We start from the raw sequence: 24,525 nt of genomic DNA on the forward strand, positions 1-24,525 counted from the left end.
ATTTTTAAAAACCAATATAAAAATTAAGAATAAAAAAGATATTTTCGCTATTTCTTATATAAATAATAAAAATAACTGACATTTTTCTAACTATAATAAACATGTGAAATTGTCCATCATAGTTTTAAAAAAAGTTTTCATATAGTTCTTTAGGCCATATAATGGGGGTCCCTTCAAGTTTTAGACCACGGTATTCTTATTATTTTAATATTTATTTAAAGAATTTTGATATATGATAAGTTAGTTATCAAAACTTTTAAAATGCATTTCAGATCTTCAATCTTCTTTATACTTCTAACAGAGTGCTGAATTTTCTTTAAACATCGTTTTTTTTAATGAAATTACATTAGGACGAAATAAAGTCATTTGTAGTATTTTAATGTGCATCTAAATATGCATGAATATCACATCTCTTGGTGTTGTTTACTTTCTTCTTAAATTTTAGTGCCTTCTTGATTCACTACACATGGTATTTGTTATTTTTTTGTTTTACAATACTGAAAAATGTATGTCTTTACAATATTGATTAAAAAAATATTTTTATAATATATATATATATATATTATTATTTTTTTTTGAAATGGAGGACCCTTTTCAGCCAGATCCAATTCTTTTACTAAAATATTACTTAATTTAAAATGAAAGAAAGAATAATGAAACTTTGAGCTCGTAAAAAAACATAATTATTAATAAGTGATTGAAAGAAAAAAAAATAGATTATAAAAATATTAGTTACCAAAGTGTTATAAATTGCGTATTACCTATTATTTACCTATTTTTTTAGTAATTTATTATTAACAACTTCATTTTAATTGTTTTCATTATAAAAAATGGACTTTTTATATTCATAATTTTATCTCTCAAAAATCGTTTACTTGTGACTATTCAATATTCTTATAAAAACGTTTATATGGTCAAATATATTTTGAATTTGATAAATGCTTAACAAGTGATTGAAGGAACAAAAGAATGGATTATAAAAATGATTAGTTACCGTGTTATAAATTGCGTATTTCACAGTCTCATTGAATGCTAACTTTAAGTGGTCCCAAGTAGAAATTATAAGAAAACAAACCTCGTAGGTGCTATTTGTTTAGATATAGAGGTGTGAGCATCTTTTTATTGAAAAACGTAGTTTTGTGAAGAGAGAAATGCGTAACAAAGGGTAATTTTTAACAGAAATTTTATGCTGTCCATTTTCAAAAAAATTAACTAAACATTTATAAATTATAAAACTCAGTTAAAATTGAAGAAACGGACTTGTAGATGGTGGATGATAAAGAGCCCAGTCTCTGGAATTGGGGAACAGTTTCTGGGAGAAGATCCCAACCCTTTTGCTCCACAGTAAGGTCTTCTCCACAATTCTTCGTTTTCTTTTCCACTGTTAACACATTCATTATTTTCGTCCTCTTTTTCTGTTTCTTCGTTCAACTTGTACCACCAAACATTGTTTCTTCTTCTCTCCTCGATTCGATTCGTTTAGATTCTTTTTCGCTCGCTTTGCTGAAGAGTCTGGTAAATAATATTTTTTTCTTCTTTTCGTTTTATTACCACCTCTCGATTTCAATACCGGAACTATGAAAGTGAACTTTTTCTGTTTTAATTTACATCCGAATAAAAGCGGAGGCTATGTATTGTGTTTATTTATTATAATATATATCATCCAGGATCTTGTATTTGGGTTTTTGTTGTGTGAAATAGTAGTGGAGGTATTTTCCACTTAGGGCTACATGTAAAGCATGGTTTTGTGTGATTGTTACCTACTTCTCGAGCATGATAAATTCAATTAATTTTATCTGGGCTATACTTTACTTTCTTTTGTTTTTATTGCAGGGGGTTTTGTTCGCAAGAGGCTGCTTTGGTGTTTCTTCATTCTCATAACTGCGTGAGTTTAGATTTGAGTTCCAGAATGTATTGTAAAGATTGTTTGTTGATTCTTGAATGCTGAAATCGAATTTTAAAGCCAATGCAATTTTGAATATGTATACTTGTGCGTGCGTGCGTGCATATATATACATACAGATAACCTTTGTGTTTCTTATACATGAGCAGTTAAATTTTAGCGGGTCAAAATTTCCTTGGGAAAGTTGCTCTTGTAATGGATATAATCTCTCAGTTACAAGAACAGGTTAACTTGACAGCGCATTTAGCTTTTAATACTCTTGGTACATTGCAAAGGGATGCCCCTCCTAATAGGCTATCGCCAAATTATCCTGAACCACCCGCGCATCCAACGGAGGATGGGGCAAATTTTTCTGAACAGCCAAAGCAGATGAGTGCTGCTTTGGTGAAGGCTGCTAAGCAGGTATGTGGCATTTTAGTTAAAAGTGAAAAGGTGTATAGTATATGATACTGAGTTGTTCTATCTTACGCCGGTGATGAGAGGTTGTAGTTTGTTACTACCAGACTATGAAGCCAATCCATGCCTCAAAGAACACAACACACTAGACATATATTGCAAAATAAAATTATATTCTAAGGATTGTTAAAATGAAGTATAAAATCGTTAGCAGCCCAGCAAGTATAAGAAAATATATCAAAGATAAATATGTTTAGAAACTTTCTAAGAAGTTTCAAATATGGAAATATAGAATTCATATATCTTAAAGAATACTGCTCAAATGTGGTGAAGTGCTAATGCTTATTACGTTTTGAGTAATTCAGTTGAAAATGGGGAACCCTTGGAAGGTGATTCAGCACCTTGGTTTTTTCACAGAACAACAGAATTCTTTCATTCTTTCTGTCATATTCTCTCATCTTTCTTCTCTATGACCAATCTTAACAATTGTAAATAAACAAGGTGTTGTATCCAGTATTCCAGTTGCATGGTTCTTTTAGAGGATAACATGCACGGTGCCAGTTTAGAAATTTTAAACCAATATTGACCATATGCATATAACCAAGTTAAACAATTAGTCTAGCCTATATATTTACTGTTTTGTCACACTTGTACCTCATTATGTATCATGCCTTATGTCTTCTATATTGAACTAATAATTTTATTAGTTCGCTCATGAGTGGCCCATTGAAAATATATCTGTGGTTTCTTCTGCAGTTTGATGCTTTGGTTGCAGCGCTTCCAATATCTGAGTCAGGTGAAGAAGCACAGCTTAAGAGGATTGCTGAACTACAAGTATGGAAATTAGAGCTCACCGACTATTCTTTATATGTGATTGACTGGTGTAGTTAATAATGAGTAGTCTAATTGTAACAAATAGTGTTTATGATTTTACATTGTTTCTGGATCTACCTTTCAGGCTGAAAATGATGCAGTAGGCCAAGAACTTCAGAAGCAATTGGAAGCTGCAGGTCTGTGTGCAGATTCCTGTTTATCTCTGAAGTCTGAACTTCTATCTTGATTTCTCTTTACAACACATGAAAGGGTAAATCCGGGTTAAATTGCTAAAATAAATTTTGTTAAGTTCTTGGATCAGTACTTTGAAAAAGATGTCCTGGTGCATTATTTTCATGTGTAGCAAATATCAACATTGTGTTTAATTTGATAAAAACATCGGAAAATACCAAAGGGGTTTGTTCATGTATTAAGCAATTTTGTAGGCCTGTACAGCTGTAGTAATTTGGTAACGGCTGACATTCATCTGTGACTGGCTCTGTATGGATTCATATTGAAACCAAGTTCCTAAAAGTAACGGGAGTTGTATTGTGCGTTCACTTACTGTTCGTACTGAAAATGCAAAAATTTTAAAATTATAAATTATTTATGCTTTTATGGACTGTAGGATGTTAAGAAAGTATGTCACTGCCTAACACTCTGTTCTTGATGTCAGAGAAGGAATTAAATCAGGTTCAGGATCTGTTTAGGCAAGCATCAGATAATTGTTTGAACTTGAAGAAACCAGATGTCAATTAGTTACTTGTGTTCCTGGCAAGGTCAGAGACGAATTAGGCTACAACTTAGAACTATCTTATCTTGACACAAAGCGGTGCCTGCTGCAGGAGGATTTTCCTTATTTGCATGAAGTCTTGGCTGCCTGAAATAGCAGTATTATTTCATATGTTGTAACTTGTGCATGACACATACGTTTGCAGAATCTGCGTAACGGTCAAGATAGTGGTAATTATATTGTTCCTCCCGAAGGAAAGGCTTATATTCATGTTAGGTGTTTTCATTAATACCATCTTTGTTCACGTAAGTTCCACAAAGTAGACATTTTGTAGTGTGATAATTTGTGAGTGAGTGTAATTGTGTGATTTAAGTATCATATACTGAGTAAAGTCATGCATAAAAAAGAAGAAACTTAGAACATATTAGTACTTGATATGTTGCCTAAACATCAATTGCTCCAATTGTTTGAAACTTGCATGCATAACTGGTGACATTTATTATCTGTTGTTGCTGTTAAAATACGATCTAAAAAATAAAAAATAAAACGTATGAGTTAGGTCATGGATTCAATTTTCTTCTATTTTAAATAAATATTTTAATCACTTGTACAGAAGAATTTGTTTGGCATATTTCATTGTAATATTGGCTTGTTTGGGGTGAAGGGTATAGTAAGCTCTGTTGCATAGTAAGGCATATTTTATTTTCCTTCATTAGATGAGAGTGCTTTTAATAGCAAGCACTCTTCGATCTAGTTCAAAGAAAGGAAAATGAAGCGTTATATAAACATAGAGGCATACTCTAAACATTTCATGAATGTTGTACCGCCCGAATATAGTTCCAAATCTTTTTAAACATAATTTAATTGATTTCAAAACAAGCATTTTATTGATAAATAGCAATTATTCATTTTTCAATAAATAGAGAAAAAGGGATTCTTGTTGTTGGATATCTTCCCCGGAGTGTGATATACCTCGCAATCCATGTTAATCACTCCTATTATCAGAAATTCTTGGCCAACTATTAAGCCACTGCACCTGATAGGAAATGAAAGCTACCACCCATTCTTGTAATGAATGGAAGGAGCAGGGGTGTGATAACTGATCGGTGAGCTCAAACCTTTTACATGAAATGAGTGAATATTGTTTCACTTCGTTTTTTTTTTCTTGAAAGGAGGGTGTTACCATATAAAACTCATTTCTTCCAGTAAACGAATATTAACTTGTAGCATGCCACAGATCATGAGCGAGGTTATCCTATATTTAACATCATAATTCACGGGAAGTCAAAGTGGCCTAATCTGTAAAATGTATCGTTAAGATGTTCCATGAAGCTGTTTTGTCCAACCAAAAAGATCCCACTCTTTGGAAAAGCTAGCAACTGCTTGCTTTTGTACCTCCACTGCCTCATACCGTCGACGCCTATACATGTCCTCCGCTGCCAAATGTAGCATGCCTCTTATTACATTCAAGCCATGGCTGCTCTTGAATTGCTTTTCATCATCAATAACATGGACAAAACCCTTGTTTAGACCAAATTCAACGTGGAAATACGGAAAGTGCTTGGGAATTCGCAATCCCTTTTGACTTGTATCAATAAGTTTCTTCGCATTGTGCTGGCTCAACTCATCTTCAGCTTCATGAAACCAGAAGAATATGTTTCGTAGGCAATAAATAAACTCAATAGACTAGGCTATTCCCACCTCCTCCCAAAGTAATATAAAATAAAAGCAATAGGCAAAGGCAGATGTTGTTCTCTTACAAGGCTAGAAATTTTTCAACTACTCCCCAGTTTCTTACCATCTTCTCACAAATCACCCTCCCGAGAAAAGGTATAGATAACATGAAAAAGAAGTCCAGAAAGAGTAAAATGTATAATTTCAGCACAAGTGATAAACCAAGATGTCACAGAAAATTTTATAAACAATAACGAATATTGATGAAAAGTAAATTTGTCAATGCTGGATGGTCTGGAGAAACCCTGGATGCATTTATAATTCATTAATCATTATAGACTTTTCAAGGCACCTGAACCAGAGAAACCTGGTTTGTCCTAATTCTGGATTAAGGGTCAAAATCACATACATTGAAAAACTTATCTGAAAAAACAGTTTGAACATTATGCCAAATTCAATACTGAACAGGTGCACAAAATGGTTAAGAAAAACAAACCATGGTGCATTAGTTTCGAGCTTAAAAAATTGATAAGAGGCAAACAAAGTCAGAAAGTCTAAAAAAGACGGCATATTCTCTTATTTTTATGGACTTACTATCAGTTTTTCAGCTTCTTGATATAATAATATGTTTTTTTAATCACTGAACTGTAATATTAATCAAGGTTCATAAAATAAGTTGAGTCAACTAAACATGATTTTGAAGATTTTTTCCCTGACTATGCAAATCTTGTGGTACAAATAATCAGATTCGAATTATTGTGTAGGCGAACGACCAAACTAATTTAGGAGTTTGTATGTGCACGGAAGAATATCAAAGATGGTGCATTATCAAAGTTCAAACTCATCTCTCTATACCGAAGGAACTCCACCAAAATTCTTCATGTTATCTGGTTCAGTCTGCTAGTGAATGATTTTAGGTCATTTTATGTATTTGAAGTCATTTTATTTGTTTAACCTTGTTAAGTTCAACCTGTGTGTGAATGCATTTCACATTCCGACCAAAATTGATTTTGCTTAAGCATATTTGACAAACTGCTTTGGCATTGCATATTAATCTCCTGACGGAATTGATTAGTTCTGAGCTGGAGATTGTATTTTATGCCTTGGGTTGCTGAATATCTTGAGTGCTTATGATTGCAAAATCTGATAAGGGGACCAAGTCAATTCTACTGATTGCATGGGGTTACATGTGATTGTTGTTATCTGCTGAAGTGCTGATGAATTAATAATTGAAATACTGATCTTGTTATACAGATCTAGTAAGACTGGAGGCATGGACTTCTAATTGGAGGGGATTTTTAAGCATCCTCACAAAGTGGAGTATCAAGGTGGAATAAAGTTTTTGATAGTGAATTAACAGATAGTTTGACTGATATGGTGGCAGGAGGATGTAATTTAGCATGCTCAAATGTAACAAATAGTTTTGAGCCAAAAAGGTTATCATAAATAGTGAAAAAAGAAGAAGAAAGTTGTAGATACTAAAATGTTTCAAGGGGATAGACCACAGTTCAATTATTAGTATAAGTGCTTTTATTATGCTTCTGTGGAAAGAAGGAAAATTGGTTATATTTCACTCTGATATACTCCTGCAACTGGGAAGCGTAATCATAAATAACAAAAATGACATGTAAGTAGATGTTTACTGCGTCTAATGGTTTCAAGAAGACTCTGGCAAGAAAGTGAGTGGCCAGGCCTTTTTTCATATTCCCCAATCATGTAATGAAACTCAAAGCTTCCACTTGGTATGAATTTACTTCAACGTAGCTTTTGGGAATAGGATAAGGTTTCAAAGGAAACTTATCTTTGCTCTTACTTACCTGCAGGCTTTTTTCCTTTCTGGCTGTGAGAAATTCATAAATATGATGAATATTGACCCTTTCGAAAAATATAAAGGCAAAAAGAATTTGACAATAATGAGAATAGGCACGAAATTCAAGAGGTTCTGCATTTAATGCAAACCCGTAAATTGTGCACTTTCTTACCACGAAAAGTTGAGACTTGAGGGCTCCATATATTTATATTACATTTGCATAAATCTAATCTTCAGAAAAATAGTGTAATTATAGATGGTGTCTATTTTCCTCGCACACTCACATACATATGGCACTATTATTCAGTGTGTCTAATAAATAGATTGTACACTTTCTTATAACAGTAATTAAAATATTATCTAATCTTTCATTAAATATTGAATATGCCGTGTTATATGTTAATACAGGTAGAGGTAGATGCATGGACCGTGAGTCGTGACACAAAGACTAGTCCACATAACTTATAATCACTTGCAAGGGCTTCAACGAACAAAATTCTATTTTGATCTATTTTATTGATATTCTATGCACACTTTTACTCGTATAATCTGTGGAATTCAATGTGTTGGGGCCTGTGGACTTGTGCATTAATTGGTTAACTAATTAGCATACCAAAAAATTATTTTTTTTAAACTTCAGTGTGTATTTTCCAAGTAAACTAAGCAATAGTCATTTTGATTTGAGAACGGACTCACAAACTAGTCCAATTATTAAACTTATTTTTAAAGGATTTTTAGCACGAAAATCTGTATGTAAATGTGAACATATTCAAGCTGGTCCATTTATATTAACAAACAAGTAGCTGGTACAGTGATTAAGTACTAATATGGCACAAGATGATTCTAAACGAGTGATATACTTAATCATTAGAAAATTATGGGAGATCAATTGTTTTCATTTCCTCATTGTAGTTATCGATTTTTTTTAGCCATTATCTTAGTGAAATCCCAATTTTACAATGGGTTCAAGCTATGAGATTTTTCCAAGGGCTCTACTGTTCCCACCCTAACATTACGCCTCCAACAGCTCCACAACACTCTTTACTTTCTTGCAGTTACTCGTGAATGACATCCTTCTATAAAAAAAGTGCATTTGAACATAAGCCGAAAGGAATAAGGCTGTAAACGATTTTTTCCATTGGTAGTTTTCACCTTTAGATTGTCAAAAAGCACATTTTATGTTGTGGGTGGCAAGAAAACAAGCATACACAGGGAGAATAAAATTTTTATGTTGTGGAAAATTATTAAAATATTTTTTACTAATATACAATTTCTATGAAATAAAGGTGTTGCACAGTTGCAGTTACTCACATGAAAATACTGCAAAAAGAGAATATTGGATAGTTTGAAACCACACAAATGTGAGAATTTATGAGCACTTGATTAGGGATCGGATCATGGGTTGGGCTAAATCGTTCCGTTTGGGCCAATTCATTCTTATTTCTTGATGAGCTTAATATTGGTGACAAAAAAAAAATGTCGTCCAAAAAATTTGAAAAAATAAAACAATTATTTAATAAGTGGTTATAAAAAACAAAATAAAATAAATATAACTTCTTGCTCAAGTTAAAATTAATTAATATATAAAAAAATATAAATTATTCTTTTAATAGATTTATCTTTAAAATGTTTTACAGTTGAAAAGTTCTCATATTAAAATTTAACACGAGCTGAACTTTATGTGCAGCAAGTTAAGTACGGGGTCGTTCATTCAAAGTTTTTAAAATAACTTTAAAGATGTAGAAAAGGTAATATATGAAAATATATACATACAAATACAAAGATATTTGATTTAAGTTTATTTTAAAACATCTTTCAAGTAAAGTTATAAAAACCTTAATAATCGTCTAGTTAATTACAATGAAGCTGTTTGATGGCTAAGGTCAAGCTGGATGGACTCCTAAATGTTGATGAAAGAAAAAAACAAAGGTAACTAGGACAAGCAAGGAACATCTGGTGAAGTAGAAGAAGCGACTCCACGAGCATTGTGGCAGGAGGCATGAACGTTTGATCCTGATGAAGTTGAGGTTATGTTAATTGTATCCATGAAGATGTCAGTGCACCATACGCTCTGGCTGCAATTCAAAGTAATGGCAATCTCACTACCAGAAGTTCCATTGACATCCCGAAAATTCACGCCACTAATTTTAACTGCTGACACCTGTGTGATCATATTCCAAATATACACATTAAAATATCTCCCTATTCCAAAGTAGCAATATTGCCTATTGAGTCCATGACACAAGCAAGTGTAACCTGATTTTCGTCTTTATTCATTAAATCTTCATAATTCTGGTCAATAATTATAGGATTATTGGTATTTGTAAGTATGATTTGTTTGAACGTGATGTTTCTTGCATACCCGGATCCACCCTGCAGGAAGTGAAAATGGAATTAATTCCTGAATTAACGATATACTATTTATAAGTGAGAGTAGATATATGACTTTAAAACCCAAATTTGCAGAAAAATATGTATATAATTTTTATCTTCAAAACAATTTAGATGTGTACCGGCCATGTCTTTATTCTCATCCCATTTTCTGCTCCGTTGAAACTGCAATTGTTTACGTATACTTGTTCCACTATATCATAAGCTCCTTTTCCTCCAAGGCTTCCTACACTGAATACAGCCACAAGAAAGAGAGAATGAGACAGATTTTACCATTGAGAAATTCCATCAATTGACTCAGTTTTTCACGATGATAATGCTTTTATACCTTATACCATGACCTGGTCCACAAGTTACGCCAGTAATGTTAATATTTGTTGTACCATTGTTTATGGCAATGCAGTCATCACCTGCGGAAATAAAAGCTTTCGAATAATATATGAACTGGCACATATTGTCATTACTATACGGCCTTGAATGTCAAGAATGAGTGTGCATATTAATTTTCAATGACTCTTACCAGTTGAAATGATTGAATTCTGGATTAGAGTGTAGCTTGATTGAGCAATGTCAATTCCATCAGTGTTTGGGCTATCTTTAGGTGCAGTGATAGTGAGATTGAATAGCGTTGTGTAATTGCAATAATTTATGGATATATGATTTCTTGCACTATTGAGATGACGAGTCCCTTTTAGTTGCAGTTTGTTGCAGTTGTGAATATGCAGGGCCTGCATAATAAAATAAATGATTTATGCTGAAAAATTCCTGCCCATTATATACCACAAAAATTGTAGACGTAGCACTTTTCCCCCTTTTTCCAAAGAAATAAAAGCCACGGCATTGAATTATGATTAATCTGAAAAGTATTTAAAAAAATAAAAATCTTAATAATAAACAATTAATAATAGTCAATTTTTATTAAAAAAAGTATTAATTATACTTTTAATATGATCAATGGGTTATTTTTTAATAATATATATTTTTACTTTTAAATGCTTGAATTTGGTTCTAAAGAATGAGTTTAACAAAATCTTAAGAGAACAGATGTTTAAAGAGAGATTCTCATTCATATTTTATGTTCTTTGTTCTTCATATAGTGCTCGGCTGAATTGAGGTTGATCAAGATCATGAACTAAATAAGTATAATTCCCTCATCTGCTTTTACTCAATTAGAAAGCTATCTGCCAAGTGCACGTGTGCTGTTTTCTAATTGCATGCAGGCATAAGAGAAAGAGACGTGTGTAAATATATATCTTACAGTTGGTCTTAGGCAGCTTGTCACCTGAAAATAAATATATATACAAATTAAAAATTCAAGTTATGATCCAAGATTCTGACTTTTAAATGCAAAAATACAATGAAAAAAAAAAACCCACGTTACAATCTTTCCACCAAACAGAACCCCAGCCGTCGATTTGTCCACCTCCATCGATTTGAAGGCCATCCACGTTGGAAATTTCAATCCATCTGCTAGGGTCCTTGTCCTTCCATGCTTCGGTGCTATTTGGTGCAACAATATTTCCTTCAAGCTTTTATATCAATTAAATCAAAGATTATTAGCAATGAAAATAAATATATCAATTAAATCAAATATATTAGCAATGAAAATGCATATATCAAATGACTCCTGCTTATATAATATTAAGAGAAAAGTTGTGTGACGATAAATTGATCTATTAGTATTCACTGATAATGTTTGGTTTTAAGATAATTTTTATAAACTGCCGGAATATAAGTTGAGTGTACGTTTCCAAGCTAATAAAATCATATTAAATCACATATTTGATACAAATCCAAACATGCTATTAACTTGTATCCTTTTGCCTACTATTACGGACGAAATTATACTATGCATGAACTGTTGGATTAAATAAATTGGTGAGCTAAGTTTTGTCACTGTATGTATTGTAGTACATTAGAAATTTAAAAAAAGTTAGAACCATTGGAAAGTATTATCCCTTGAATCTATGCGCCTCACCTGTTGATCCTCAATATACAGAAGAGAAATTGCATGAGGATAGTATTTTTTGCATCTCTATTCATCATATATGCAGACGTGTACAGTTTTACCTGAAAATGAATCGGAGAGGAATTGCAGGGGCCACTAAATTTTAGAGGATTCAACTTGAAAGTTTTCCCGGGTGGCACCTCAAGGGTTGGAGCACCATTTTTCATCCCACAAACATTACTCCAAGCTGTCAGAAAAGCCTTGTATAGCATATGATCATCCCGCACATACAAATGTAACAAGAAGCAAAATTTGATAGTGAAATTAGATAAGTTAATATAGTATTCGTAGTCAAATAAATAAAATAAAATTTATTCAATTCTATACAAAAGTAAATAACAAAAAAGTTTAACAATAGTTTACTTGAGAATCATCTGTGAAGCTATCTCCAACAGCACCGTAGTCCATTACATTGAATGAGGCAGTATTTTTAGCATCTTCTAATAGTTTGTTACATGAACAACGTGAAATAAACATAAAGAAAGTGGCAACCAAAACTTGCATGATGATACTGAGGGAAGCCATGGTAGAAAATATGATTAACTAATATTTCTAGTGTGGTGTGCTTATTTATACTAGAAAGGATGAGTGTGTGCCTACATAGAAGTAGATAAATATATGTAAGAATGTCCATTTTAACTTTTCTCGTAAATGGGATGAGAGAATTGTTAATACAAATTAATGGGGTGAATTTGTTTTGCGGTAATAAATTTCTTTAATGGGTAAAAATTAATGGTATTCATAGTAATAAATCATTTTTATGGGTCCAAATCAATGGAATTCAACATTTGAAAAATTGGAAAAAAACTTTGAAATTAATGGTATTCATGGTAATAAATTATTAGTGCGTTACACAGATTAAAATGTCTTATATTGATTAAGAATCTCGTCAAAATATATGTTACAAAACTTGGACAATTTTTATTTTTTAAAGTAACTTTTAGAGGTTAAACTTTTTGAATTTTTAATATATGGAGTATTGATTTTGACATCAAATTCACTTAAAAGTAAATTCATTCTAAGTTTATAAATTATTATTTTTACCTCAACATTTAGTTTAACGTGATTTTATAGTAAACTTTAACCGAATGTGCTTTATAAATAAATATGCATAGTCAATGATATAAAAGTGTATATTCATTGAGCAAGTTTATGGAATGCTTGATTTTGTAAACTATATTTTTTTTATGTAGTTTGTATATTTTTCATCTTATTTAACTTTTTTTTAACTCTTTGGATTACATCAATCTTAAAATACAATATATAATTAATAATTAATTATACGTTATAAAACACAAGTTTGTCAATATTGTTTGAGATTTTATAATATTTTAATGATTTTTTAATTATGTCAATACAGTAACTATTGATTGATTTTAACAACAATCTGATTTATAAAATTGTGGGTTAAGTGTTTTTTTAATTTCTAAGATGTTTTATATCTTATCTCACATTTATTATTAAAAATTTGAATATATTTTGTGAATAATCTGAATAATGGTCGGAAGAGTTAACCTAAAATTTATATGATGGATACTTTTAAAAAGTTTAGCATAGCTGAAGAACAGATGCAAGGTTCCAATAGCTTTATGCCTGGAAAAAGCAGTTAATCCATAAACTTATCTAGCTAATGCATATGAAGTTTATCTGACTATTTCCTTAATTACTTGAGTGCATGCGGTTCTATCTTATTTCAAGAATCCTGTACTGGTGTTTGGCTTGAAAGAAAAATGTTTAATTTGCGGAAAAAGAACCAAACACAGGAATCCAAAATTGCTTCATGGAACATCTAAATGAAGATGAATAGCTTTTTATAACTGAACTATGAATAATGACACTCTTCTAAACGTTATATTCCACTCCAAATATTTAGCTCTCAAATTCTATTCTTGATTCATTTATTTACCTTTCTTCAATACTTTTCAATAAGCATTTATTGCAGCTTAAAATATATATTTATTTTACTCGTTATTATACAAGATACCAAGTTATATACATTAAACTTTATGGCATTTAATATTGTTAATGTGTTAAATTGTATTGAATTCTATAATTTTTAATCAAAATTTGTTATATATAATTTTTTTATCCTGTGCAACATTGTACAAATTAAAAAAAATAATAATAAAACAATCTATTTTCTTTAACTGATCACTGTAAGATTCCTAAATTTGATGGCTGTGCATTTATGAATTATTAACCTAATTTTATTTTATAGTAACCTAATTTTATTTTGTTTATGTCAAAGCAGTAAGCTAATCCTTGTGTTAATATTTTCTCAAGCAGCTCCCCACCCTATTTTGAGACAAGTTGACATAAACCCATTTGTCCTTCAAGCAAGATAATATTCATTAACCAAAATACAAGTAAAATAATATTTCATTTAATGAACTTGTTTTGATTATAGACTAGTCCAGACTAATCTTCAAGCCACTTAAACCTAACGCCATACATATTTGTAATTTGCTCAACTTATTGTATTACATATACATTCAGAGTTTATATATATAAAACATTGTACAATATTAAGCTTACAAAATAGGACCTGCTATGCTTAAAATGCAACATACCAATGCTTTGAATGAGTCTCCTATTACTTAAACCCAATTTAAATAACTTAATTACTTTTTCAAAAAAAAGAAGAAAACAGCACAGTACTCCTATTATTTCTCATTTGGATTTATTCAAATCTAGGGTCATGTTTTAACTTTTTTAGAGCTATAAAAGACTGGCTTTAACTCAACACAAATACAACTTAATACATAAACACAAAATTATTAAAAATCTATATAAAAAATTGTTAACTGAAATAAGAACTATTCTTTTAATAAATTTTAAAATAATAATAAAAGATTAAAAACATGTTAAAAAGTATATTACTCGCACCAATATAATCGCATAATATACAATTTAAATGATAATATTAATCGGTAATACATTTGTTGCGCATTAAATTACAGAAATTACATAGGTAAGATCATTATTCAGCAGCAGGCAAATTACTAACCATTTATTTGCTAAAAGCAACAATTATTAAATAGTTATCAGGTTTTAGCTACACAGCAACTGCCAATAACATTTTGCCTGTTCTTGTGTCTTTTTTTTATTAGTAATACTAGATTCAACTTGAGCATTACATTTGCGACAAATACAACAAAAAGGAGATGTACAATTTCTATCCAAAACTAAAAATACTTAAGGAGAGATTTTAAAACGCATTGAGCATGACATTTCTCATGGTATTCATCAATGTCAACAAACATAAAGGAAAAGATAATCACAGGTGAATACCCCTACCAGAATAATCAACTTCAAAATTTTAAACTGCAAAAGGAAATACATTAACCCTAGTTGTATTGGACCGGGACCCACATATTCCAAGCCAGAGGATAAATTACAAAATAAACTAGCATGCACAATTAAAAAAATATGGGCCAAAATCAAGCATCTGCAATGGTCACCTCAACCTCCACACCAGGTTCAATTGTGATTGAAGTAATCTGCTTAACCACATCGGGGGAACTGTAGAGATCAATGACTCTCTTGTGCACGCGCAGCTCAAACGTGTCCCATGTGTTGGTGCCTAAAACAAGAAGCAGAATATGAAGACAAGGCAGGTTACAATTAAATCCAAATGAAGAAAACAATCCAAAATACACCTAGCCCTTGAATAGATCAGGACAATTACAATACCTAAGACTAAAACAAAACAACATTGTTATTATATTATAAGCATGTTGGTTACCTCAATAACATAGATTAAACCCTCATTTTGGTCCCTTAGATAATTAGGATAGAATATTTTAGTCTCTAAAAAATATTTAAAATATCACTTTATTAAGCATATTTAAATTAGTCTCTGACTTCCATATTCATTAAGCATTTTAGTCCCTAAACTCCAACATTGTTAGCAGACAGTAACAGTGAGAAGATTGAGTTGGTGTATCGTTTTACATAGTTTCTCCTTTTCTTGCCCAAAAACCCTAATTTCTCTCATGAATAGGCACCCAAGCCCAAACTCAAGAATCCTCTTGATCTTCTCCCTCCAAGTACGATGATATTGGATGATTGGAAAAGAATCTACTCAAACACTAAAACCAACTTCAAACAGGTTGCAATTAAAGGTATTGTTATTATGACCCTGGGGACATGCATGATCCTGAGGGATACGCTCTCTGGTTCTGTGATTATATAAATACAATGATGAGAACACTGTTTCCTTTGTGACATTGAACAAGGTTAATGGATTTCTTCAGCAGATGGATTTGGCCCACAAGTATGCATTTGGAAAGATGCTTGTGATTGAAGCAGAACAACCATTTAAAGTGAAGGGGTTGTGGAAATTTGTGATTGATGAATGCTATGACACATAACTCTATAAATGGACCAAGATTGATATCTCAGTCGAAGCTCAAAAGGAGCGTGTCTATCAGATGATTGAAGATTGTGAACTCTTTGAGGGTGAAGCCCTTTTGGATGCCAACTTAGGATTTGGAGAAAATTTAGAGTTCTACATGAGAGAAAAGAGAAACTATATAAAACGACCGGATATGCCAACTAAGTCTTCCCACATGTCATTTACAACATTCTATTACCGTGTCTGAATTTAGAGACTAAAATGCTCAACAAAAATAAAAGTCAAGTATTAACGTGACAATTTTAATACTAAAATGCTAGATGCTAATTATCTGAGAGACTAAAATAGGATTTAGTCTAATGACATATATCTAAAATCTCCAAAACGAGGGTTAAGTCTAATGACATATATCTAAAATCACCAAGAAACAATCGAATATTGTCACTAAAATAAAGGTGCAACCAAATTTAAAACATAAAAGTATAGATGGAAAGACATAAGAGCAAAATAGCCACAATGTGCACTCACTAAATAACTTTTAATTTATAGAAATACAGAGAATACATCAAATGTCAAAATAAAATTACGAAACTATATTTCTGACTAGGATCTAGCATGTAAGTAAATCACATACAAGAGCCAATTTAAACTAAAATTACCTTCACCGCATGGGGATTTCCTGGTGGTGATGTGAAGAACTTTGGTGGGCATCCTAACAGGTCCCTTGACCCTGAGATGCTTGTCCTTGGCACCACGAATCAGGTCGGCACAAACTATCAGTAAGAAAATATAATAATAAAAAGGTTTAAAATAATTAAAAGCTACGATTAGGGTGAAGAAGGAGAAAAGATGAGTATTGAATGATAGAAAAGAGTAGAGTTAGATACCCTTTTCGAGATTTTTGACGTTCTTAGAGGAAAGAGTGATCCTAATCTTATGGATCTGCTCCTGAGACTCCTCCAAACCAGGCTTAGTGGGTTTCATTGCTGCGTATTGCATTGTTTCGTCAAAGCAATTACGGTCCCCGCTGCAGACAAAATTAACAATACAAAGGGAATAAGAAGGAATAGAGAATTTGAGGAAGAATGGGGGGTGACGATGAAAATGATTGATTGATAGATACCTTCGGTATTGAGAATTGGAAGCTGGAAGCAAAATGCCGCTGTGTAGTTTGGGGACGACGAAAGCAGGGTTTATATCATTCTTCTTATAGTTTTTCGTCACCCCAAGAAATGGGCCGCCAAAAAATATTGCACTCTTTAAGATGAAAATTTTATTACTAACGGATAAAAAGGGCCATTTATTATTAAAATTTAGTTTATTTTATTTTAAAATTATCAATTATTTTATCAAAATTTAAAATCAATTATTTACCATTTTAATATTATTGTTACTAATAAATCATAATTTAAACTTATTTTGTATGTATTATGATAAATATGATTATTAATATGGTTTTGTTCCTGGAAATGAGTTTAAATATCCATAAATACCAAAATTTTATTTAAAAAATATTCATTATAATTTTATAAATTTAATATAATAAATACATATTTTTTATTAAAAAAATTATTTATAAATATTTAAACTCAACTTTAAAGATAAAAGTTAACAAAACCTTTATTAATAATATATTACCATTTAAGGTAAGTTATATTTATTACTTTTATTTTTATTATATTTATTGCATTTTTATGATTTATTTATGCCTTTTGTTGTAGTAAAAAACCTAAAACTTCAATTCAATTTAAAGTGGTTTAGGAATATTCGATTGAAATCAATTTTAATTCAATTTCCTGATTCAATTTTAATCCGACTAGGATCATTTTAATTCACATGACCCCAATTTCATATAGCATAGAATATGATCACTTGTTTCTCCCCTCTCTTACCAACAAGTGAGCATAATACCTTGTTTACGCAAGAGAGGTCAATGATGAAGCAAGAGTTGTCGGGCCATTGAGGAGTCAAAGAAGATGAGGTTAGAAGAGATGTAGAATCTTAAGAGGGAGAACGGTTAAAGGACATCACCGCCATTTCTTTCACTATTGCCAGCATTGTTTATTTCATTTATAAAATGACAAAGTAAAACCCAATGTGTAAAATACAGGTATTCGAAAATTGTCTTATTGGGAACGACAATAAGAGCAAAACAAAATATGAAAATGGGAATTGCTTATGAATCAAAATACTGGCTAAACCAACTTCGCAAACCAATAAGCACATAACAAGGGGGCAAGGTGTATAACAAGGGAGAAAGAAGTGATTATGTTCTCTGTTAGATGCAATGTACTGTGATTCTTGTTTTAGTTAAAACTAATGTGTAATTGATTCTAATCCAAAAATTATTATTATCATTTCTCATGAAACAAGTGCCCCTACATGACATGTCTCCTATGTAGTAGATTATATCATGAATTTTGAATCTATCATCACCAAGTCACAAGATATCCCCTGTAGTCTCAATTTATTCTGACAGTTTTTGTTTATATTTCTAAAGTTAATGGTAAAAACACAAACTAATTATTTGCAAATAAATTTTCCATAGATTATCCGAACAAGGTTTATATTTCTTCTCTATAAAGAGATATTACAGCTTTAAAATCAGTATTTAATTGGCTTCTATTACAGAAAAAAGAGAAAAATGTTTTAACTCTAAGCCCCTGGTCAGATGTTTCGTAATAAGTTTTACATATATAGAACTGAACTACATAACATACAGTTGATATGACTAATGCAAAACACTAGAGGATGCAATTTTGAAGAAAACACAAGCACTCAACGATGGGTGCCATCTCCATCATCCTCAATCTCTTCTGCATCCTCAAATCGTTGGTCATTGATTTGAAGCTGCAATAAATTAAACTGAGTATTAACAAGGGAGCATAGAGAAAACAAATAATACAAACTGGAAAACAACTTCTAAAGGTGACACCTATAGAAAGAATAAGGGTGATAGATAGGTGATCTACTGATCTAGAGCCATTAATTTACAGTGTACAAGGGTGGCACGGAGCTGATCTACAATCTAAAACCAATCGGCTCCCCCCACCCCCAAAAAAGCACAACTCCAAATGAGCACAAAATAATTGAATTCCAGGCAAGAATTCATTCAAACTTCACAAGTCACAAGAATAGATAAGGTTTGGGGTACTGTGCATTGTCTGTACAAGCATTAATGCATCAAGAATGTTCACATCAACAACAACCATTGATAAAAATATTGTATAAATATAAAATATGCTTCAACCTGTTAATACACTGCTTTTAAATTGTTATCATTTTCAGTAAATATATATTTATTAACTCAGAATAATATTCCAGTTTGTTATCTTATTACCATAAAACTTGAAATTGAGAGTTTAAAAATAAATGCAATAAAAAAAAAAGTATGCATATGATATGTTCCATCAGAACATATTGAAATTATCATAAACTTGATCATATCCAAACAAATTCTTTTTGCAGCAAGAAACTGCTTACAGTTGAACCTATGGCCTCCATGTCACTCTGAAGTGTCACAAATGAGAAGTACAAAATTCTTATAGAAAGTGGAAAACAAAAATGAAGTTGAAGAACTTCCAATACATTTACATTAACACGAGCATAAGACACCGTCACTAACAATTAGAATAAAGCCTGAGGAAGATACCTAGCTACCTTGTTTTTTATTTGTGACTAGCATCTTAATAACTTACACATTTGTTCCCTACTTCTACTTTTCCTTGCGCCCCCCCCCCCCTTCCAAAAAAAAAAAACACATTTCTAGCTCAACAGCATATCGATAAAATGAAAAAACAACCAAAACGAAAATAGAGCACACAAAAATAATTTAGAGAAATAAAGCAGCGAAAAGATCCACATGTACAAAGCAATGGTAAGGGACAGGGTCTCTCAGAGTAACCGAAACTTAAACTACACATCAGAGTGTCAAACTGCACAAACAGAAGTAGATAGAGAATTGCAAGGAAGAACACTACCTCAAGCACCGTACGAGCTATGTCATGATCTCCATTTGAGTGACCAATAGAGTTGCCTGGATTGTGAGGGATGTAACCTTCCTCCTCTGGGTACCAAAAAAATAAAAATGACAATAGGTTTAATTTAACAATGATACAGTTTGTGGAACAAAACAATAAGAATAAGGCTATGAATGTGAGGAAACAAGTTCAATGTCGCAGATATACCTGCTTCTTCATCTTCCATCTGATCAGTGCCGAAAACCCAATCATGTTCTTCTCCTTCCTCTAAGAGAACAACAAAACTCAGGAAAAAGAAAAAAACAGGGTGTGGAAAAGGGTATCAGTGAGGGGAAAAAGAAATAACACTCACCATCATTTGGTTCAGGATTAAGCTCTGCACCCTCACAAAATATTTCAAAGAGAGTGTCCACTGGAAAACAATAAGGTGACACATAAACAAAACTGGAAGTAACAAAAACAAGCATAATGCAAACAGTGGTGAAGATAAGAAAAAAAAAATACATTGAGCAGGATCAGTAGGAACAAGCCTCATCTCTCTAATGCTGGATAAATCCTGTTGTACATGATTGAATTCCGAATCAGAGTTGTCGGAATCATGATCCTCATCTGCTTCCGTATCAATCTACAGGAAGAAACGGAACGAATGAGAATGATGAAAGGGAAAGAGAAAGAAATAAGCAAAACAGAGAATAACGTGCCTGGGTATATAAACAAGGAACAGGGTAGGCATCAGGGTCTCTAGAGACAGCATGGAGAGAGATAGATAAAAAATCAACGGCATATCCTTTAGTCTTGTCTGCATCGCCTACCCATATGACTTGCCTGAAAGAACAAAGTGAGAACAGAAGGAACGAATAGCAGAAGAAGAATAGAAATGGGGAAAGGAGAGGGTACTTGGTAGTGATATAGAGCGTGCCATGGGACTCGCGAGGAAGATTACCAAGCACTATGTCTACTCCGTGTAGCACACGCATCAACTCTTCTCCATTCTCGCTGTCAAGGACTGGCTCTCCGCTTATCTCTCTCACTTCTAATCCCATTTCAATTTTCTGCTTCTGCTTAGTCTTTCTCTATTCTAGGGTTTTGGTTTTCAAGGGGTTTGGTTTCAGTTCGGAAGTCAAATCTTTTTATATAAAATTCAAACATGAAAGGAATAATTATAAATCCTCTTCGTGTTATAATTTTGTAATTATTAAATATTTTATATTTTTCTGAGTTAAAATTTATTTAAAAATATAAAAATAATTAATCTTATTTTTAAATTAATACATTTTTCTCTTATTTTTAATTTTTAATAAATTTAAACTAATTAATAAGAGTGTATTACAAATATTATTTTAATTTTATTTAATATTTATTTTATAAAGTTTTAAAATATTAAAAAAATCATAAGAATGAAAGAGCGATGATTAAAGTGAGGAAGTGAATTATATACTAAAAAAATTAGTAAAATAATATGATAATAGATTTTAAAAGTTACGAAATTTATTTTTTAATATGTAAGTTAAGAATTTTAAAATATTAAATATTTAAAAAATATTTTTATTAATTCTGTTCTTTTAAATTCACTTTTTTTCATTTTATTTTCTAAAGTATTTTTTTATGTTTTCAACAATTAGTTTAATCAATTCTTTGACTATAATTGAAATTTAAAATTAAAAGTTTAAAAAATTAAACGAAATTAAATAATTTTTGGTATAATGTTGTAGATGTTTTGTTTAATTTTTGTTTATTTTACTTTAATTATTCTTTATTTTCTCTATAATATTTCTCTTATTATATGTAAATATGTTTTCTAAATCTAATAATATAAATAATTACATACTCTCTATATTATCATACTTTTAATAGATAAAAATAATTAAATTTAAAAATGTTATATATTTATTTTAATTTTTTTTATTGACAAATAACTTAGTTAAATCAGAATAAGAAATGATAACTAAAATTATGTAGTTAAATTCTGAAAAAATAAGAAAAATATTATATATAAATTTTTTTTAAGTCATACAATGTTCACTTAAATTAAATTTTATATAATAATTGTCATACAAAATTTTATCAAATTCTGTTTAAGCTATTATTTTTTAGTTAAACTAAAATTGTAAGATTTATCTATTTGTACAACTTATTTAAGTTAGGTAAATTTTATTTAAGCTAATAATTATCGCTTAGGTGACATTCATTAAATAAATTTTTTTTTTGTAATTTTGCTTAAATAAAGTTAAAATGGCTTATGTAAATTTTACTGATACTGTGCTACAGCTAGTGTATAGTAATAAGGAAAGCAGTAGAAAATTTAAGATGATATTGAACAATCTATCAATACAAAATTTAATTTTTATAATTAATTGAAATTATAAGAGTAAATTTAAAATTTTTAATTCTAAAAATTATAAACTGCATATATAAGAATTTATAAAGAACTCTAAAAATTTAAAATAATATTTAATATTCTATTAATTCAATAATTATTTTTTATTATAAATTGAAATTATATTAGTACATGTAAAATTATATTTCTTAAAATTATCACTTAAATTTTAAAAAAATCTATAAAGATTTTAAGTAACAAATTTTAAAGGTCTAAAGAGTAATTTTATAAATTTTAATAGAAGATTAAATTATAAATATATAAAATTTGATATTATTAAATAAAGATATAATACTTTAATCGTTAATTTTTTAAAATATATATAACAATTTAAACACGTTAATTCGCTCATACACCATTTAATTGCTTACTCACTTTAGCTTGAAATAGACAAAAGGTCTATATGATACTTATTTGTGATGGGGTATACAGGATAGTAAATAATCGATTCATGTGAGGCTAGACAACAAGATATTATAATTTAAAGTATGAGATTTAGAAGTTTATATGAATTTTAGTTCTTTATAGTTAATTTTTTTAAAATACAATCTTTGTAATTATTTTGCTTTACAAAAACAAAGTAAAATTTTATAAATAAATAAATCTAATAAAATACTTTATTTTTAAAATGAAAATAGAAATAACAAAATTTTAGTTTATCAAATAATGTCGGTTGAATAAATCACAAATGTGACTCCATCAATCAAATATAATTCTTCAAAATATTATTTATTATAATTTTTTTATAATGTTTTAACAGTGACTCTTCACTCTCTTTTTATGATATTCAAAATTATTTCATTAACTGAGTTAATTAATTTCTCTAATGAGTTTATTTGTATATGTCAAATCACTATAATTAATTTTTTTTATTCTTTTTAATAGATGTGATTTCAGTATTTTTTTTTTCAAATACATTTATTTTTTATAACATTATTTCTCACATGCACAATTTAATTCAAACGAAGGAATGAGAGAAAAGTTAACAGAGGGGAAGAAAAATATTTTAATGAAAAGGAGATATACTTCATTTGCTTCACAATAAAATGAGAGATAAAATAAAAAAAATGTGCTGGTATATAGTTAAAACGATTAAATAGTTACAAAATTTATCTTTCCTCTAAATCTCCCATTTTTGGATTAGGTGAGAAGCTAGGTAGTTCAAAAATCGTTTGAATCTATGAAGAACCAAAAAAACCACTAAAATTGGTAGTTCTATTTGGTCATTTGGTTCCTTTTTCTTTCCCCTCAAAATGACCTTAAAATTTTTTGAAAGGTCACATTTGCGATGCTGCTCCCTCACAACCCTTCTCCTCTACAATGCACCACCTCTGCCCTCGTGTCTGCTCTTATGTCCCGACACGCTGCTATTAGGTGGAATCATTTCCAACATGTATGATGCCTGAAACTCCCCAAGAGCATCCAGAAGGATCCTCGCGATCAACTGACATTGTCGAAGCTTCTAGTTAGTAATCTACTGTGTTTTATTGTTTATGTTGTTGTCAAATTCCTTTTTGTGGATTCTTCTAATCTCAATTGTACTTATAAGGTCATCCATTCATTAAAAAGTTTAAGGATCTGGGTCTTGGGATTTTGGTAGATACCTTAGAATCTCCTCTAAATTTTACCAAATAATTCTTATAATTCAAAATTTGTATTTAAAAATCGTAATAACTCTTGGTCACACAATAGAGAAATTTCTCTTAAGTTATGCTATATTAAATATAAGTATACCAAAATTGTTTTATAGGTTGTGTGACGTAAAATTATGAATATTATAAACATATATATAATATTATTTAATTATTATCAATTTAACCATGATTTAATTATTAAACTTTAAACTAATATTTTTACTTGTCCAATTAATAACCACAATAAAAAAATTATATTTCTTTCTTTTTTTATAAAAAAAAAAGTAAAATTACTTTTTTCATTCTTTAATTTTAGGGTAAAATTCACTTTCGTCCTCTAAATATTTTTTAATTCATTTTAGACTTCTAACCTTTAAAAAATTTTAAACAGGTTCTTTTTCATTAAAGACCTAATTCTGTTAAAAAGTTTTGTCATTTTATATTATGTG

At 30.4% G+C, this 24,525-nt stretch overlaps 4 protein-coding genes across 8 annotated transcripts; 1 reads left to right on the top strand and 3 right to left on the bottom strand.

Moving 5' to 3' along the window:
* The first annotated feature begins 1,133 nt into the window (after window positions 1-1,133).
* LOC113865679 (mediator of RNA polymerase II transcription subunit 21-like) lies at window positions 1,134-4,289 on the top strand. 4 transcript variants are annotated; one of them, XM_027500389.1, is made up of 6 exons: window positions 1,134-1,344; window positions 1,834-1,885; window positions 2,053-2,305; window positions 3,056-3,133; window positions 3,258-3,309; window positions 3,789-4,289. In XM_027500389.1, exons 3-6 carry the CDS (start codon window positions 2,099-2,101, stop codon window positions 3,869-3,871), a joined length of 420 nt encoding a protein of 139 aa, XP_027356190.1. In that variant the 5' UTR covers window positions 1,134-1,344; window positions 1,834-1,885; window positions 2,053-2,098; the 3' UTR covers window positions 3,872-4,289. The 4 variants fall into 4 exon arrangements, with proteins under 4 accessions (XP_027356190.1, XP_027356191.1, XP_027356192.1 ...); XM_027500390.1 differs by having other exon boundaries at window positions 1,304-1,515; window positions 3,258-3,383; window positions 3,789-4,155; XM_027500391.1 differs by lacking the exons at window positions 1,134-1,344; window positions 1,834-1,885 and having other exon boundaries at window positions 2,092-2,305; window positions 3,794-4,155.
* An 870-nt stretch (window positions 4,290-5,159) lies between these two features.
* LOC113866087 (probable polygalacturonase At3g15720) lies at window positions 5,160-12,136 on the bottom strand. Its single transcript, XM_027500977.1, has 10 exons — window positions 12,092-12,136; window positions 11,791-11,928; window positions 11,097-11,249; window positions 10,241-10,448; window positions 10,049-10,130; window positions 9,843-9,951; window positions 9,603-9,702; window positions 9,281-9,492; window positions 5,872-5,896; window positions 5,160-5,479 (listed from the first exon to the last, which is right to left on the bottom strand). Exons 1-10 carry the CDS (start codon window positions 12,134-12,136, stop codon window positions 5,160-5,162), a joined length of 1,392 nt encoding a protein of 463 aa, XP_027356778.1.
* Window positions 12,137-14,792: 2,656 nt separating this feature from the next.
* Window positions 14,793-17,257, bottom strand: LOC113864336 (40S ribosomal protein S20-2-like). The gene is made up of 4 exons (XM_027497940.1): window positions 17,209-17,257; window positions 16,973-17,112; window positions 16,745-16,858; window positions 14,793-15,311 (listed from the first exon to the last, which is right to left on the bottom strand). Exons 2-4 carry the CDS (start codon window positions 17,082-17,084, stop codon window positions 15,169-15,171), a joined length of 369 nt encoding a protein of 122 aa, XP_027353741.1. The 5' UTR covers window positions 17,085-17,112; window positions 17,209-17,257; the 3' UTR covers window positions 14,793-15,168.
* A 1,354-nt stretch (window positions 17,258-18,611) lies between these two features.
* Window positions 18,612-21,182, bottom strand: LOC113864334 (chloride conductance regulatory protein ICln). Of its 2 annotated transcripts, XM_027497938.1 has the most exons (8): window positions 20,963-21,182; window positions 20,767-20,890; window positions 20,570-20,690; window positions 20,418-20,477; window positions 20,273-20,332; window positions 20,066-20,151; window positions 18,794-18,935; window positions 18,612-18,748 (listed from the first exon to the last, which is right to left on the bottom strand). In XM_027497938.1, exons 1-7 carry the CDS (start codon window positions 21,106-21,108, stop codon window positions 18,864-18,866), a joined length of 669 nt encoding a protein of 222 aa, XP_027353739.1. In that variant the 5' UTR covers window positions 21,109-21,182; the 3' UTR covers window positions 18,612-18,748; window positions 18,794-18,863. The 2 variants fall into 2 exon arrangements, with proteins under 2 accessions (XP_027353739.1, XP_027353740.1); XM_027497939.1 differs by lacking the exon at window positions 18,612-18,748 and having other exon boundaries at window positions 18,807-18,935; window positions 20,265-20,332.
* Window positions 21,183-24,525: the final 3,343 nt, after the last annotated feature.

This window comes from Abrus precatorius, unplaced genomic scaffold, assembly GCF_003935025.1.
Source record: "Abrus precatorius isolate BTA unplaced genomic scaffold, Abrus_2018 Scaffold4, whole genome shotgun sequence".
Taxonomy (NCBI): Eukaryota; Viridiplantae; Streptophyta; class Magnoliopsida; order Fabales; family Fabaceae; genus Abrus; species Abrus precatorius.

Coding starts and splice junctions, on each gene's coding strand:
- LOC113864334 (XM_027497938.1), bottom strand. CDS start 21,108: ATGGGATTAGAAGTGAGAGAGATAAGCGGAGAGCCAGTCCTTGACAGC. Junction 20,152..20,272: donor GATGGAAGATGAAGAAGCAG/GTATATCTGCGA, acceptor TTTGGTACCCAG/AGGAGGAAGGTTACATCCCT. Junction 18,936..20,065: donor TAGCTCGTACGGTGCTTGAG/GTAGTGTTCTTC, acceptor AATTTATTGCAG/CTTCAAATCAATGACCAACG.
- LOC113864336 (XM_027497940.1), bottom strand. CDS start 17,084: ATGCAATACGCAGCAATGAAACCCACTAAGCCTGGTTTGGAGGAGTCT. Junction 16,859..16,972: donor CGTCAAAAATCTCGAAAAGG/GTATCTAACTCT, acceptor TCTTACTGATAG/TTTGTGCCGACCTGATTCGT. Junction 15,312..16,744: donor GAAATCCCCATGCGGTGAAG/GTAATTTTAGTT, acceptor TTCTTGTTTTAG/GCACCAACACATGGGACACG.
- LOC113866087 (XM_027500977.1), bottom strand. CDS start 12,136: ATGGACTACGGTGCTGTTGGAGATAGCTTCACAGATGATTCTCAA. Junction 9,703..9,842: donor TGAGAATAAAGACATGGCCG/GTACACATCTAA, acceptor CACTTCCTGCAG/GGTGGATCCGGGTATGCAAG. Junction 5,480..5,871: donor ACCAGGTTTCTCTGGTTCAG/GTGCCTTGAAAA, acceptor GGTTTCATGAAG/CTGAAGATGAGTTGAGCCAG.
- LOC113865679 (XM_027500389.1), top strand. CDS start 2,099: ATGGATATAATCTCTCAGTTACAAGAACAGGTTAACTTGACAGCGCAT. Junction 3,134..3,257: donor AGAGGATTGCTGAACTACAA/GTATGGAAATTA, acceptor TCTACCTTTCAG/GCTGAAAATGATGCAGTAGG. Junction 3,310..3,788: donor GAAGCAATTGGAAGCTGCAG/GTCTGTGTGCAG, acceptor TCTTGATGTCAG/AGAAGGAATTAAATCAGGTT.